The following is a 15218-nucleotide window of genomic DNA, read 5'->3' as shown; positions in this document are numbered from 1 at the left end:
CTCTCAAGCTCACAAAAGGATATGAGTCTCCTGGCAGATGAAGACTCCACAGAGAGAGAGTAAGGATGTTTAAGAGGCGCTAAAATGACCCTGCTCATTTCATTTAGAAGAGGGAGGGAGGGGGAGGCGAAGGGACAGGATGGAAAAAGCAGTCTAGAGGACCTCCCTCCGGCTAAAGTGTGAGTGTGTGTGTGCCTCTGGAGACTGCTTTCTCTGGGGTAATCCAGAGGCCTGGTCTCTCCACTGTGTCTCAGGATCAAGCCTCCCACACCAGGTGTATGTGAGCAGCTTTGCTCAAGATGCTTGAAGGGGCCTCATCCCTATTTGTGTCTTCCTGGGCCAGCAAAATCTTCAGTCTTATCTAACCCAGGGACAGGATGAGGTGGTGACCTACAGGATACCTAGCCAGGCTGCTGCATCCTGGAGGACCCCTGGACACCTCTTCCCATTTCTGGTTAGAGGGAACAAATGCCTGTTGATCTTTGGTGCTTCAATATTTAAGCACTCCTCTTCCAGGGGCTCAGGAAATTCTAGCTATGGAAAAGGAATCCCCAAGCTGCAGAGGTTCATAGCAAAAAAGAAGTCACACAAATATAAATCTGAGCAATGCATGGAAGTTTTCTGATCCCCAGTGGAACCTAAAATGCTCTATTCCACCATTCTGTGACCAAGTTATCCTTTCCTGGGCATTTTTAAGCTGCCAACAGCCTAATGGGCTTTAACTGTCTGACCTGTGCCTGTGGTGAGCGACCAAGGACACAAAAACAGGAAAGAGAGAGAGGAAATAAAAATTTCTAAAATTTCCCCAAGACAGGTGGGTGGCTTAGCTCCTGGCTGGCTCACCAAGACATGACCTTAGGTGATGGGGTCCAGAGTGGATTCCCAGGTTCTTGTGTGCAATGAACAAAGAATTGGATGTGGCATGCAAGGGTAAGGAGACAGCCGCAAAGTGTATTAAGGCGATCACGTGCTCAGAGTGAGCAGGCTCACGCCAGGGAGAGGAAAATAGCAAAGTACCAAGCACTTGGTAGGGGTGTAGGGGTTTAAAGCATTACACCCACTCTAGGGCACCTCCCACTGGGGCTTCCAGAGAATGACTGACAGGGTGCTGAGTCACGTCAGCTGTGTCTACTGCACAAGTCCTTTCCCATAATTCACTGTCATAATTGGATGTATGAGATGCAGTCCCTATGCATGGACCTCAGGGAGCTCCAAGTGCAGAAAGGTTACTATAGGTCAGTGGTGGCAACCCTATGGCACGCGAGCCCAGTCACCCTAGCAGCTGAGCAGCAGATAGCAGTTGTTTTTTCTAAACAGTGTTCAGGTTCAATTGCAGTGTTGGCACTTTGCAATGGATAAGTGGATTTTGGGTTGCAGTTTGGGCACTCGGTCCCTAAAAGGTTTGCCAACACTGCTATAAGTATGTATGGGGGTCTGGTGTGCATTCACCCTGGTTTGAAATTCTGGAATTCTCCAGGGTAGGTTGGGGGGGTCTTGGTTTCCCTTTTCTCTGCCTCCTTGTAGAATAGACTTTTTTTTTGGTACCACGGATCGAACTCGGGTCCTTGAGCTTGCAAGGCAGGTGGCGGAACCACTGAGCTAAATCCCCGGCCCTCTGCCTCCCTGTAGTAACCCTTAGGACAAGGGTTGGGGGTGGGCCTTGGGGCACTGCCCAGGCTCAGGGGAGTAGAGGGTAGTGGGCCCCAATTATACTATCTGTATTGCGGCTTGCTTTCTTCCCTGCCTCTCTTTCTTCCCTTCTCTCCCTCTCTCCCCTCCTTCTCCCCTCCTCCTCCCTCTGCTGGGGATGGAAGCCAGGGCCTCACACATGCCAGGCAAGCACTGTATCACTGAGCTTCACTCCCAGCCACAGAGCGTACATTTCTATCAGATTATGTGACTTTACTTCAAGGGTGAGAAAAGGTTCATCATGAAAATCTGAAGCCCCTGAGGTTTTTGAGGGTGGTGGAAAACAGGGTTCTAAAGTTACCTGGGGGGGAGGGGGGCTGGGAAGGATGAAGACCAGAAGTATAAGTGTCCTGATGCCAGGGACAGGGGCATAGCAGCGGAATTGGAGAACTGAAAGGTGAAATCCAGCACCTTGCTGGGGACATGGGTGTGCAGGGAGCTGGCTGTCTTAGTTACTTCTCTCATTGCTGGGACAAAAATACCCCCCCACACACACAACTGAAGGGAGGAGAGGTTTCTTTGGGTTCACATTTCAGTCCACAGCCAGCTCCAAGGCAGGGTGGCACGGCAGAGGGCCACAAGCTGCTCATAGAGAGAGTGGGAGGAGGAGCCCAGACGGGAGAGGAAGCCTTCCAGGCCACGCCCCCAGGGACCCACCTCCTACCAGCCCCCACTCCTAAGGCAGGTCAGCTCTAAACCCCCAATCCAGTCACTTTCCAAAAGCCCCGCCTAGGAGCAAACAAGGCTTCTGGGCGGTGATGTAGATATAAACTGTAACAGGTGGGAGGGACAGTGCCGGGTTTGGCGCCGTCCGTTGGGGTGGCTGCTCCATATGGAGCATCAGGAAGGAGCAGCCTCAGGTCTGAACTCAGGGGAGACACAATGCACACGATTCAGTTCTGGTGAGACTACTCGCTCAGGGGTGACAGCCAAACGCTGGGGGACAGCGTCGAGCTCGCTCCCTCTGCAGAAATGGCCGCTGACCGTCACCTCCCAGCTAACCCAGTGAGTAGACAGAGGGACAGTGCGAATAAACTGGAAAGTCTAGAGACCGGAAACCACCCTGGGGTTCAATCTTCTTGCTTCCGGAGTCTCCATGGTCGTGGTTTCTGTTACTCACACTCTTGCTCTGGTTTGCAAGGTGCAGTTACGGCAGCATCTCAAGGTGCTTCGTAAAGGACCCCGGAACTCCCAGTGTCTGCAGGCTGAAGACTAAAACACTAGCTTCACACACTCTGAGGACCTTCAGTACTAATCTTTCACCTCCTCAATGAAAAATTCCAGCTCCGCCGGGCCAGCCCCTGAAGAACGCATGGAGAACCAGGGTTTCACCTTGATTCAGTCTCCACAGAAGCCAGCGGCCTCCTGACTGCTGTTCCTCTGTTCATTTTACAAATGAGGGAACTGAGGCTCAAATAGGGTTAATGGCTCACCCCAGGTCATACAGCTATAAGTGACAGGGCTGGGCTCGCACCAGCAGTCGGACTCCAGAGCTCTCGCTCTTACCTACAAAATATGCCTGTCATTTTGAGCCTTAATGCTGTCACCAAATATTTTCAGTTCTTCCAGGGCACCTGGTAAGATTGATTTTCCCTACTTCCTTTGGCCAGTGAAATATGGGCAGAAGGGCTAAGCACCATTTCTGGTGCAACTTTTAAGAGTCGATTATCACAGCCACATTCCTTTTCTTTCTTTACTAGTTGGAGAAGAAAAGGAAGAAAAAGGAAGGAACTTATGTCACTGAACACAATGTGGACCAGATCCCTGCCCTTCTGTCTCCCAGCTGACCTGCACTGGGCATGTGGTGTGGGTAGAAATAACCTTTGTCATTTTCTGAAATTTGGGGGCTGTTTGTCACTGTTGCATAGCCTAGCCCATTCTGAATAATCCAACGCTGTGGCTGTGGATTTTCTTTTTGTTTTTGGGGGGGTTTTTTTTGGTTTTGTTTTGTTTGGTACTGGGGATCAAACTCAGGTCCTTCTGCTTTCGAGGCAGGCGGCAGAACCACTGAGCTAAATCCCAGGCCCAATTTTTTTTTTTTGGTATCAGGGATCGAACTCAGGTCCTTGCACTTGCACAATAGGCAGCGAAACCACTGAGCTAAATCCCCAGCCCTGATTTTCTTTTGTTTCTTTCTTTTTTGGTTTTTGGAGACAGGATCTCATTATGTAGTCCAGGCTTGCTTTGAACTCGTGGTGATCTTCCTGCCTCAGCCTCCTGAGTGCTAGGATTACAGGTGTGAACCACCACACCTGGCTCTTATTGATTTTCTTTACCACTGGTCCCCAAGCCTGATGTATTACTCAAGATTTTGTGACCAAAACAAAATACCTAAGGCAAGCTATGAAGAAAAGAGACTTATTAAGCTCATAGTTTTTAAGGTTCAAAGGCCAAGATCAGGCTGATCTAATGGTTCAGTCTTGGGTGAGAACCTAACAGCATATGGCGAAACTATGGCACATGTGCTGCAGCCGAATGTTTGTTATCACTGAAAGCTCTAAAAGGTTCACCATCACTGGCATATGGTGCCCCATCATGGCTGAAGTGCATGTGTTTAAAAGCATCAGGTAGCTTGGGCCGGGGATTTAGCTCAGTGGTTTCGCCTCCTGCTGCACAAGTGCAAGGACCCGAGTTTGATCCCCGGTACCAATAAATAAACAAACAAACAAACAAATAAATAAATAAATGCATCAGGTACCCAATCCCTCCCGAGGCCCCACCTTTTAAAGGCCCACACCATTTCCCAACACTATCACCCTGGGGACCAAACTCCAACACAGGAACCTTAGTAGGGGAGGGGGACATGTAGGCCATATCCAAACCACAGCCACACTCCAGCACCTGCCTTCCCCCAACTCCCTCCAAACTCGGGCTCCATATTCAAATCTGACAAGCAGCAAGAGGAGATAGAAGTCAGTCTCCCAACATGGAAGTGGGGTGTGTTGGGGAGCTCACTCTTTGCTGTGCATCCTGGGGCTGAGGTCATGCTGAATGGCACCTCCACCCAGCCCTGGAGGGCCAACAGATGCTCAGGCCTCTCTCCCATATTCATTTATTGGTTCTTCTTAATTTTATTCCCCGCTTTTAAAGTAGGAATTACTGGGTTGGCAGGAGGAGGACCGGACTCTCAAGTCCTGGGGACATTGCAGGCTGACTACGACCTTGCAGGCCTGGATCTGAATGTCCTCCTCGGGGTGGATGACCAGGGCCAGCAGGCGGTCTGCCAATCGGGACTCATTCCCAAAGAGGGCTTCGTGCAGGGACTGCTCATTGTAATGCCATTTCACCACGCGGTAGTGGGGGGAATTTCGGCCCTCAGCCGCTCAGCAAACACCAGCACCTCCAACAGCAGACTTCCTGGCTGAGTGGACTGGAACAAGTTCAGGAAGTTGGAGTGCACCTGTGACATGGGAATGGAAAGAGAATGGAAATGAAATCCCAGGAAAGTTCCAAATTCTTCTTTTTCCATCCTCCTATTGTTTCAAATCACCAAGGTACCTGGGTTTCAGATGAACTGTAGAGGAAATTTTCATTTACCTTTCACTCACATTTACTAGTTGAATAACATTATGGTTATAAAACTCAAGTGATTTGACAATAATATGGATTCTGGGAAATTTGTTGAGGCAAATTTTAAGGCTTAGTGTGTGGTTAATTTTCATAAATATTTTGTGTGTACCAGAGAGGAATGTGCATTTAATACTGTAATTACAGAGTGTTCTAGGTATGTCTAATGGCTCAAGCTTACCTGTGTTTTGTTCAGCAAATATATCCTGACTAGTTTATTTATGTGTTAATGGATGAGTTACTAAAATCTTCCAAATCTTCCACCATAATAGTAGATTTGTTCATTTCTCCTTACAATTCCAGCAAGTTTTACCATATATATTTTGAGATTATGTTATTAGGTGCATATAAGTTTAGAGTTGCTTTATCTTTCTGGTGGTGTGAACCACTTATTATGTGGTAACCCCTTCTGTCCCTAATAATGCTTTTTGCCATGAGTCACTTATCTCTAATATTAAAATACTTACATTAACTTTTATTTTCTGTGTTTGAACTCTCAGGAGTTCAAAAAGCTCCTCAAAGGAGAACATATTTCCTAGTACAATGGATTCTCATTCTCTTGGGGGAATAGGAGAGGGGTAGTTTTCAGTGCTTCTGGTGCAGAGGTGGAAGAGAAGACAATGGGGCTACACCTGTGTGGAGAACACAGCTCTTCTCTCCCTTGCACCTGTGTTGGCTCCATCAGACCTTCCTGGGTTGCTTCCCTCACCTGGAAGTTGAGAATGTCATAGAGAAGATCGTTCTTCTGTACCAGATAGCTCATCAGGCGTATGGCTTGCACCTGGATAAAGGGGAGACCAGGGAAGGGCACGAGAGGTGAGTCTGGGCCTCAGCAGGGAGCACAGAAACCCTGCCCGCCCACCGAGGGCACCTGCGGCAGGATGTGGTCCGACTGCACGATTTCCATCAGGGTAGGCATCACCCGCCGCAGCTGCGGGTGCACAAAGTCAGGCAGCGCCAGGTTGTTGAGCCTGAGGCCGGCAATGTGCAGCTCCGTGTCCCAGATGGTGGAGATCAGCTCCAGCACCTTAATGGTGTGCTCCTGGGTGGGAGAGAGGGCTCTGCTTTCAAGTGGTGACCCTCACCCTTCACCTCCTGCCCAGGACCCCTGCATCCAGCCAATCCGTTCTCCCTAACTTGAACCCTAAACACCACTTGACTTGCACGAGCTCCCTCCCTGAAATTCTTTCTTCACCTGCCTTCTCTTTCACCGTCTTCTCTCCTAGTCCTCCCACCCAGCCTCCTCTTTATCACCCTGATTGAGACCACCCTGGCTCACCGCATCAATCACCACCCGCACGCAGCTCGGACCTCCCTAAACAGCACTGGGGCTTCGCTTCCTCCCCGCTGTCCCAGGCCTCTGGGTGCTCACAGCCTCTGCCCCACTGGCTGCTCCGCCTCAGCTACTGGTGATGCCGTCCTTCCCGCTGATCAAGCCAAAGTCCACGGCAATCCTGACTCCTGTCTTTCCAATTCTTCGGAAAACCCTCTTGGGTCTCCCTTCAAAATCTACCAAAGCTCACGCCATTTCTCACCATGCCCACTTCTAGCTGCTCTCCAGAGCCACTGTCATCTCTCAGCTGGATACTGCAGCAGCCCCATCTCCCCCCTTCATCCAGCCCGCCGTGTCAGCTTACAGAACAGCAGCTGCGCCCCTAGGCTGGGTGCCCCTTTGTCAGGGTAGAGGCTCAAGTCCTGAGGGCACCAGACAAGCGCCTCTCCCCCCATTATGTCTCTGACCTGGTCGGTTTTCTCCTTTGCTCCCAGGACGAAAGCTCCTTCGCTCTCCCTTGACCACACCAGCTACACACCTGCGCTGGAATGTGCTTAAACTCTGCCTCCCGGAAGACCTTGCCCACATGTCACCTTGAGAGGCGACCGACACCCCAGCCCACTCTCCCTTACCCTTTTTTTTTTTTTGGTACCAGGGATCAAACTCAGGACGTGCTGCTTGCGAGGCAGGCACCGGAGCCACTGAGCTAAATCCCTGGCTCTTACCCTCTGTCTTTCTCTCTCTCCCTTGTATTGTTCACATGTAACATGCTATTTTAAGTGACTGTAAATGATCAATTTATGATTCCTTTTGATTTTGAAATAACTAAATTCATAGGAAGTTGCAGAACACTTCAGAGAGATCCCCTGTGCTTGTCACTCAGTCTCCCTGGATGGTTACATTTTATATGATGATATATCTTATATGATGATAATACATCAAGACTGATGGGAGGCCCAAAGAGAAAGGGGAAATAAAAATGATTAAGATGCCATACTTCTGAGTGTCAATTCCCCAAGATGAATCTTATTATGTATCACAAATATATACTTATTTTTAAAAACTAAGAAACTGGAGTTGGTGTAATGTGTGTGCCTAATTCTTTTTAAAATTTTGCCAGCACTGGGGATTGAACCCAGGGCCTTTGCACTGAGCTGTATCCCTAGCCCTTTTTTTCACGTTTTGAGATAGTGTCTTGCTAAATTGTGATCCTCAAACTTGTGATCCTCCTGCCTCAGCCTCCCAGAGTGCTGGGATTACAGGCGTGAGCCGCCATACCTGGACTGTTTCTATCATTTTATTACCTGTACAGACTCCTGTAATCACAGTCAATGGATTATCCCATGGCAACTGTCCCGTCACCACAATGAGCTCCCTCCTGGGGGCTCATGGCCACCCACTTAGGCAGCCCAAATCCTTGGCAAAGGCCAACCTGTTTTCCTTCTCTAACTTCTTCGAGAATGGTGCACGTGTGCAGTCAGATTTCATGCAACCTTCTGAGATTGGCTCTTTTTCCCCCACTCAGTGAAATGCCCTTGAGATCCATCAAGGTACACGTATCAATATTTCATTGTTATTTCTGAGTGTTTTCCACCACGGATCACCTGTTTATTTAACTATTCACCTATTGAGAGCTCATTCTAGTTGTTTCTAGTCTTGAGTTATTTCAAATAAGGCTGCCGTGAACAACTGTGCACACCTTTTCATACACACGTAAGTTTTCACTTCTCTAAGATAAAAGCCCCAAAGGGCAACTAAATGCACACTGTGTAGTTTTTTTGCGGGGGGAGGGTACCAGGGATCGAACTCGGGACCTTGCACTTGAGAGGCAGGCGCCGGAACCACTGAACTACATCCCCGGCCCCACACTGAGTTTTTTAAGCAAGCTCAAGGTCCCGAGTTCCATCCCCGGAAATGAAGAGGAGAAGCTGGGGCTGGGAACGCAGCTCCATCCAGAGCACGAAAAGAGCATGCGCACTGCACTGGCTCCGCCCCCCGGGCCCCAAGAAAGATGCTTGACCGCCAAGCTGCCTTCGGGAGCAGAGCGCCCACCCTCCCGCTTTACATTCTCATTAGCGATGGAGGAGAGTTCCAGTTTTTCCATGTCTTCTCCAGCACGTGGTATTATCATTAATTTTAATTTTAGATCTTCTAGTAGGTTTATGTTAATCTCTTTTAATGGTCTTCATTTGCATTTCCCTAATGGCTAGTGGTATTAAACATTTATTCCTGGGCTTGTAATCTGCATATCCTCCTCATTGGAACCTCTCTTCATATCTTTTGCCGGTGGATTGCTTGTTTTAATACTGAGTTTTGAGAAGTCTTTATGTAATCTAGGCAAGTCCTTTTGTCAGGTATGGGGTTTACAAATACTTTTCTTCCAGTCTGCAACTTGTCTTTCCATCCTTTTAAAAGTCCTTTCACGGAGCAGACGTTTTTAATGTTTAATGAACTCCAATGTATTGACTTTTTCTTGTATAGATTGTGCTTTTGGTGTCACGAACTCTTTACCACCGAGGTTCTGAAAGATTTTTTTTTTTTTGGTGGTACCAGAACTCAAGACTTTGCACTTGCCAGACAGGGGCTGTGCCACTAAGCATATCCCCCACCCTCTGAAAGATTTAAAGCTGCAACACCATCCCATCTACCCTTCCTTATCCTCCCTTCTCCTTTTTCTCCATAGCACTGATCACATGAAATACATTCTATACTTTGTGCAATGCTTGACTTGCTCTGTTAGAATATAAACTCCACAAAGACAGGGGTCTTTGCTGTTCCCTTCTCTGCTTTATCTTCAGTGCCTACTATAGTGCCTAACAGCTCAGTATACATTTGTTCGGGTGTGTATGGTGGTACACACCTGTAATCCCGGCTGAGGCAGGAAGATCACTATGTGTTCAAGGCCAACCTGAACTACATAGCGAGACCCTGTCTCAAAACACCCCAAATATATATATTTTGTTGTCGTTGTTGTTGTTGTTGTTGTTCAATAAATGGAGGCGTCTTGAATTGTTTTTGCTTACTGGGATCATCTCTAGGTTAGGGTCTTCACACTGAGCTACACTGGTCTTATTTTTTATTTTGAGACAGGTTCTCTCCAAGTCACTAAGCTGCCCAGGCTGAGCTCAAACTTTCGATCCTCTGTCTCAGCCTCCCTGAGCCCTGGGATTACAGGTGTGTGCCACTGTGGATGGCTGGATCTTTTGTTCTGAGGTGCTTGGACCAAGAATTATTACCAAAGACAAACAGCCTCAACAGCAGAAGCAGCAACCTGGAACAGAAGTGGAATTCCCTGCCCCCTCCCCACCAGCTGCAGAGAGCCATAGGGCAAGGAGTCAGTACTCTGGGGCAGGGATTCAGAAACACAAGCTGCAGGTGCTGGGGTGGAGGGTAGGAGAGCTGAACCCTACAGTGTGAAGGGCTCCAGTGAGGGCAGTCAGGACAGTATGCAAAGCATCTGAAGGTGGTGGGCTTACGGAATGAGAGCTCCACTTTGCATGCTGGGTAAGAGGCCATGGCCAGTAGTGACCAGCCATGGGGAAGCAGCCAGGGAGCCCCAGGAAAACAGGCCAGACAGAAACCAAGACCAGAGAGCTCTGACCGGGAGACCGGGTTCCGGTCCTCAGGGTACAGCGCTAGGGACCCCTGAACATCCTGAGGGAGGTCCTGGGAGGCCTGTGGGAAACACTGCTTCCCTGCTGAGCTGAACCTCAAGTAGGGGGACCCCAAAACCTTTGCTCCCAGTCCTGTCCCAGCCGGTTCTGAGACGCTTGGGAAACTAGGAAACTGAGAGGCCAGGGGATGAAGTCATGGCAGCCAGCAAGTTTATTCCAAAAGCATTCAATGCAAAAAATGTAAGTGTGCCATTATCAAATGCCGGTGAAGTTACGACACAAGAGGAACACTAACTCGTATGCACCTCAGGAAGATGTGCATCAGGACGACCCTTCCGGAAAAACTGGGAACTCACTCGGGCCAGGCCTTTTCCACTCCTATATACACACCTAGAGCAAAGCTCCTAAGGCAGCAAGGGAGGCGTGTACAGGCGTGCCTATGGCACATGTGTGTAACACGCACCTGGGAACAATGCAAATGCCCACCAATGGCCCAATGGTAGTGCATGCATGAAACAGAAAACTACACAGCAGTAAAAAAGGAACCAGAGGATGGGGTGTGTGGCTCAGTGTTGGAGCCCAGTTACCCACTACCAATAGAAGGGAACATGACTGCCCCATATGGATGTTAATGTTTGGAGCAGGCAAACTACAGAAGAGCATAAACCACATATTACCATGTACACGAGGCCTAAAAATATCCCAGACTGAGCTGGGAGGCTGAGGCAGGAGGACTGCAAGTTTGAGCCTCAGAGATCCCACCAGGGCCCTGACTCAGATTCATCCTGAGACTCCATAGCTTTTATGACTGCCTGGGACTCTCACTTATTTCTGGGTTACAAACTCAGAAGCCAAGCAAACTTCTGGGACATGATCATTTACTCTATGCCAATGAAAGGACCTAAGACCATGGACGTCCTGTGTACTCTGTCCCTGGACGCACCTGGATTTTGAGCCTGAATTTCCGGATGCCAGAAAAAGCTTTCAGTGCATTCAGAGCTTGGATTTTGACACTGGTGTTGCTGTCGTCCAACATGTCACCCAACAACCTGATGTCATCGGTGGTACCAGCGGAGGCCTGCAGTGTGGGGAGGGGGGAAGAGGCGGGAGAAGCCGGAGTCTGGGCCCACTGCCCCTTCCCGTCACTAAGACCCTTGGCACAGCCCTCCCGCCAGCAGCCAGAGAGCAGCAGGGACAGCCGAGCCTGGGCACAGACGGGCTGCAGGCCTCCCTTCCCGGCCCTCACCTCGGCTTCCAGCAAGTACACACAGCGGGTGATGCTGTGCAGGATCATGCTCTTGCTGTACTCGTCCTGCTTGCACTCCAAGGAGTTGAGGAGTCTCCGCAGCTCCCCCGAGTCCCACCCATGGCACTCTCGCTCTATTGCCAGGCCTAGCCAGCCAGCCCAGCCCAGTTCAGGCCGTGGACTTAGAAGTAAAACATGAATGGGGTTGGGAAGTGGTGGGGAGAGGGACCTGCGGACAAGGCAACCTCGCCTTTTCTGAAGAGAAGCCTTCCTGCTATATGCACGATCATCATGGACAGTTGAACAGGGAGTGTACTGCACAAAGGCACTACAGCTAATATTGTATCATCTGTCTCATGTCATCCATGTGTCTGTTTACTATCATACTTTTCTGACATATGGCAGTAACAAGCTGTGTTTGTGTAACCAGTATATGGCAAGAATATTCCAGCAGATGGCAATACAGGATCTCACAGAAGGCACCCCTTTTCTAATTCCACAGAAAAGTGGAGCCAGGTGTAGAGGCACAGGACTGTAATCCCAGCACAGGATTACCACAATAGTGAGACCCTGTCTCAAAAAAAAAAAAAAGAAAAAGAAACAGCCCAGCTGGACTATGGAAGCCTTGGGGCAGGTAGATCCCCTGACTTCCCAGTTCATTAAGGAGTCAAGTTCCTGGGCAAGAGTGGGATAGGAGAAGCTCCTGGTGCCAAGTTTCCAAGAGGTGGAACCCTGGAACCAGAGTGAATGTAGGATTTAGAGAGCTACGGGAGGAGTCTCCGGGACCCACTTGAGTGAGATCTACTCTTCAGGGCCCTGGCCTAGGTAGGGTCCCACAGGTGGCAGGAGAGAGAGAGGGGAAGAGAGGGAGGAGAGAGAAACTCGAAGGAGTCACCTTCAGGCTCTCCCACAGGGGTGGCCTCGGGAGCAGCTGCCTCCTGGGGCACAGCCCTCTCCCCAGGGCCCGGACACTCACGGGCAATGCAGATGGGCGAGGTGGTGCAGAGGGGCAGTTTGCATTTCATGCCGGCCCTGATGGCCTTGTAGAGCAGGTAGATGGCCCCAGCGCCTGTGGCCAGGCCCACTACACTTTTTCGGATGTCCAGCTGCCCCAGGCACTGAGGTATGCTCTTACCCATGTCTTCAGCACTGTCCATGCCCAGGTGGGACCCAGGCCCACGGCTCCTGGAAGGAGCCTTCTGGAACCAGAACTCTGCCAGCACAAGGAGCCATGGTGCCAGAATTGGAACCTGGGCAACAAAGGAAAGTGGGAAAGACAACAGGACAGAGGCAGCAGTCAGGAAATGGGGCAGCCAGGGAAGAGTGCTTGAATGAGGCTTCAGCTTTGGGGGCTGCAGAGATGAAACTGGAGAGTCTAGGGGTATAAAAAGACCTATTGAGGCCATGGGTTCAACCCCTGCACCACCAAAACCAGAAGAGCCCTTCACACCCCTTTGCTGTGGAGCCTGCTCGGAGGGACCCAGCTGGCAGCTCCAGAGCCTGTGCCTTCTTCCATTAGGGGGCAGCAGAAGCCCACTACTGGGCTGGGGGCCTTCCTGGGAGGAAGTCTGGGGTACGCCCATTGGGCCATTCTGAGTGGCCCTGGAGGGGAAAGAAACTGCCCTGGCCTGGGCCTGTTTTTGTCTCTATAACCTGAAGAGATTCAGACGTTCCCTTCTAAAGCTGCAGGATGAAAACGTGGGCATCCTGCGCCTTCCAGACCGGGTCCTGCATCTGGGGGCCCCTCCCCAGCGGCAGGCAGGCCTGAGTTCTCTGGAGTCAGAAGATGCCGCCAGCCCACGGGACAGACGCTCTGATGTCTATGCTGGGACCAGGTAGGTGAAACCCACCCTCCAGCTCTGGCCAGCACTGAGCAGGGGTGACAGCTGCCAGGCAGCGACTGTCATTTTGGGTTGAAAGGCTGCCTTGGCAGAGCTCAGATCAGATCCTTCAGAACAAGGTCCCCTGTGTCCCCCGGAGTGACATGGAAAGCTATGGCCCACCATCCTCCGGAGTTGATTCTGCAGCCCAGCATCCTGAGCAAACGTGCTCACTCATTCTTTAAAGATGTCCAAAGAGTTCTTTCTCCACTGTACCCTAACTCCCTCCTTCTATACCTAATTTTTTTTTTAAAAATTGGGGATTGAATTCAGGGACCTCATATTGAATTACACCCCTAGACTTTCTATATTTTTTATTTTGAGATAGGGTCTCTATCATTGAGTGGCCCAGTCTGGGCTCAAACTTTAAATCTTCCTGCCTCAGCCTCTCAGAGTGCTGGGATGACTGTCATGCACCTCCACAACCCACTCTAAACCCCATTTCTTCTGGTTCTGCCCTCACATGACTCAGAGGGACTGGAGGCCCGCATCTCCACAGTGACATTTTCACCAGTCCACAGCACAATAAAAAATTAAAGACAGAGGAATGCCTATTTCTCAGTGTAAAGTCAATAATGGCTCCTTTCTTAGAAATGACTGGCAGTAGCTTTTATTTTTAGAGACAGGGTCTTGCTATTTTTCCCAGGTTGGTCTCAATAGATTCTCCTGCCTCAGCCTCCCAGCAGTTGAGACTACAGGTGCATGCCTTCATACCCAGCAAGAATGACTGTTTTCCACTCAGATGATGTTGTTTTTATTTTGAAGGGGTTAAAATTTATTTTACAGAAGGGTGATAATAGACGGTAGGTGTGTCTTGAATGTTCTTGGGAAACATTAAAAGCAGCAACTCTTTCTGGGAACTTGGCTTTTATTTTGTTTTGTTTTTCTGTCCAATCTAGAAATCCGGCACAGCTGTCCAGAGGGAAGTTGAGAGCCAACATACACAGAGGTGGCCTGAGGTCCTCACCTGGCCTCAGCAAGGTCTCGGGCTGCCCTGGCACCCACCTCTGTGCCATCTGTGCCAGAATTTTACCTCCAGGGCCCGATCCCCCAAGCTCAGTGCAGAATATCAGGGTGGGTGACAGGCCGGGCCCTGACCAGACAGCCGTGTTCGAAACCACTTCAGCCACTGACTTAGCAATCCTTACACCTCATTTTCCCCACCTGTAAAATGGGACTAGTAAGACCCACTTTCTGTGAAGGATTTAGCGGAGCTCTTGGAACTGTGCCCAGCACACAGACTTCAATAAACGTCGGTTTTATGACAATCCGGAAGTTTCACCTGGGCAAAATGCTGGGGAACTCAGGCTGTGGGACCGGTGGGAGGGCACCTCGCAGTGTCAGGTCTGAGAAGCAAACCCTTCAGCCCTCGCATCACCACTGCCCCTTCCAGGCTACTGAATCCCAACTCCTGGAACCCATCTCACCACCTTCAGGGACTCCAGAGCCCTCTCTGAAGCCCCCACAAATTCCTAAACCAGGCACACAGCCCATTCCCCTGAGATGCTTTGCTCCTAAAACCACCTAACCACCTGTGAAACCCTGAGGCTACTTCCTCGTTCCTTACACCCTGACCCTGGCAGGTGCTTCAGCCTGGTTCACTGCAGAGCTCCAGATGCTGGGGGTGGGGGCGGGGATGGGAAACATCCAGCTAGGCCATTACTGAGGACGGCCCTGTATGCGCCAAAGCTAAGGAGACACTGGACTCCGCTGAAGGCTTGGGTTCAAATCACGGCTGTGTGGGCTTTGGACAAATTCCGTCATCGCAGTCCGTTTCCTTCTCCCGCGCACGAACCTGGAAAGCGCAGCCGTCGGGGCTGACCGAGGGAACGTGCTGTTCCCGCGGGGCGCTGGGGACACTTGACGCGGCAGAAGGCCCAGCGAGGGGCGCCCGTGCCCTGCGGCGCATCCCACCCTCTCCGACACCATCCCCTCCCGGACCCGCTTAC

The 15218-nt window shown here is 50.4% G+C and overlaps 1 protein-coding gene across 1 annotated transcript; it reads right to left on the bottom strand.

Annotated features, from left to right (window-relative positions):
* Positions 1 to 4736: 4736 nt before the first annotated feature.
* Armc12 (armadillo repeat containing 12) lies at positions 4737 to 12641 on the bottom strand (the record flags this gene model as incomplete). The annotated part of the gene is given in 8 exon segments (XM_087184388.1): positions 4737 to 5008; positions 5011 to 5089; positions 5966 to 6037; positions 6128 to 6298; positions 11087 to 11221; positions 11390 to 11535; positions 12285 to 12548; positions 12551 to 12641. Coding segments are annotated over 8 exon segments (1206 nt in total), but the record flags the coding sequence as incomplete, so codon positions are not given.
* Positions 12642 to 15218: the final 2577 nt, after the last annotated feature.

This window comes from Heterocephalus glaber, unplaced genomic scaffold (genome assembly GCF_053883595.1).
Source record: "Heterocephalus glaber isolate CG9 unplaced genomic scaffold, H.glaber_assembly_v1.0 deba00001497, whole genome shotgun sequence".
Taxonomy (NCBI): domain Eukaryota; kingdom Metazoa; phylum Chordata; class Mammalia; order Rodentia; family Bathyergidae; genus Heterocephalus; species Heterocephalus glaber.
Note: the sequence above shows the minus strand (reverse complement) of the source record. Positions and strands in the feature narration are given on the sequence as shown.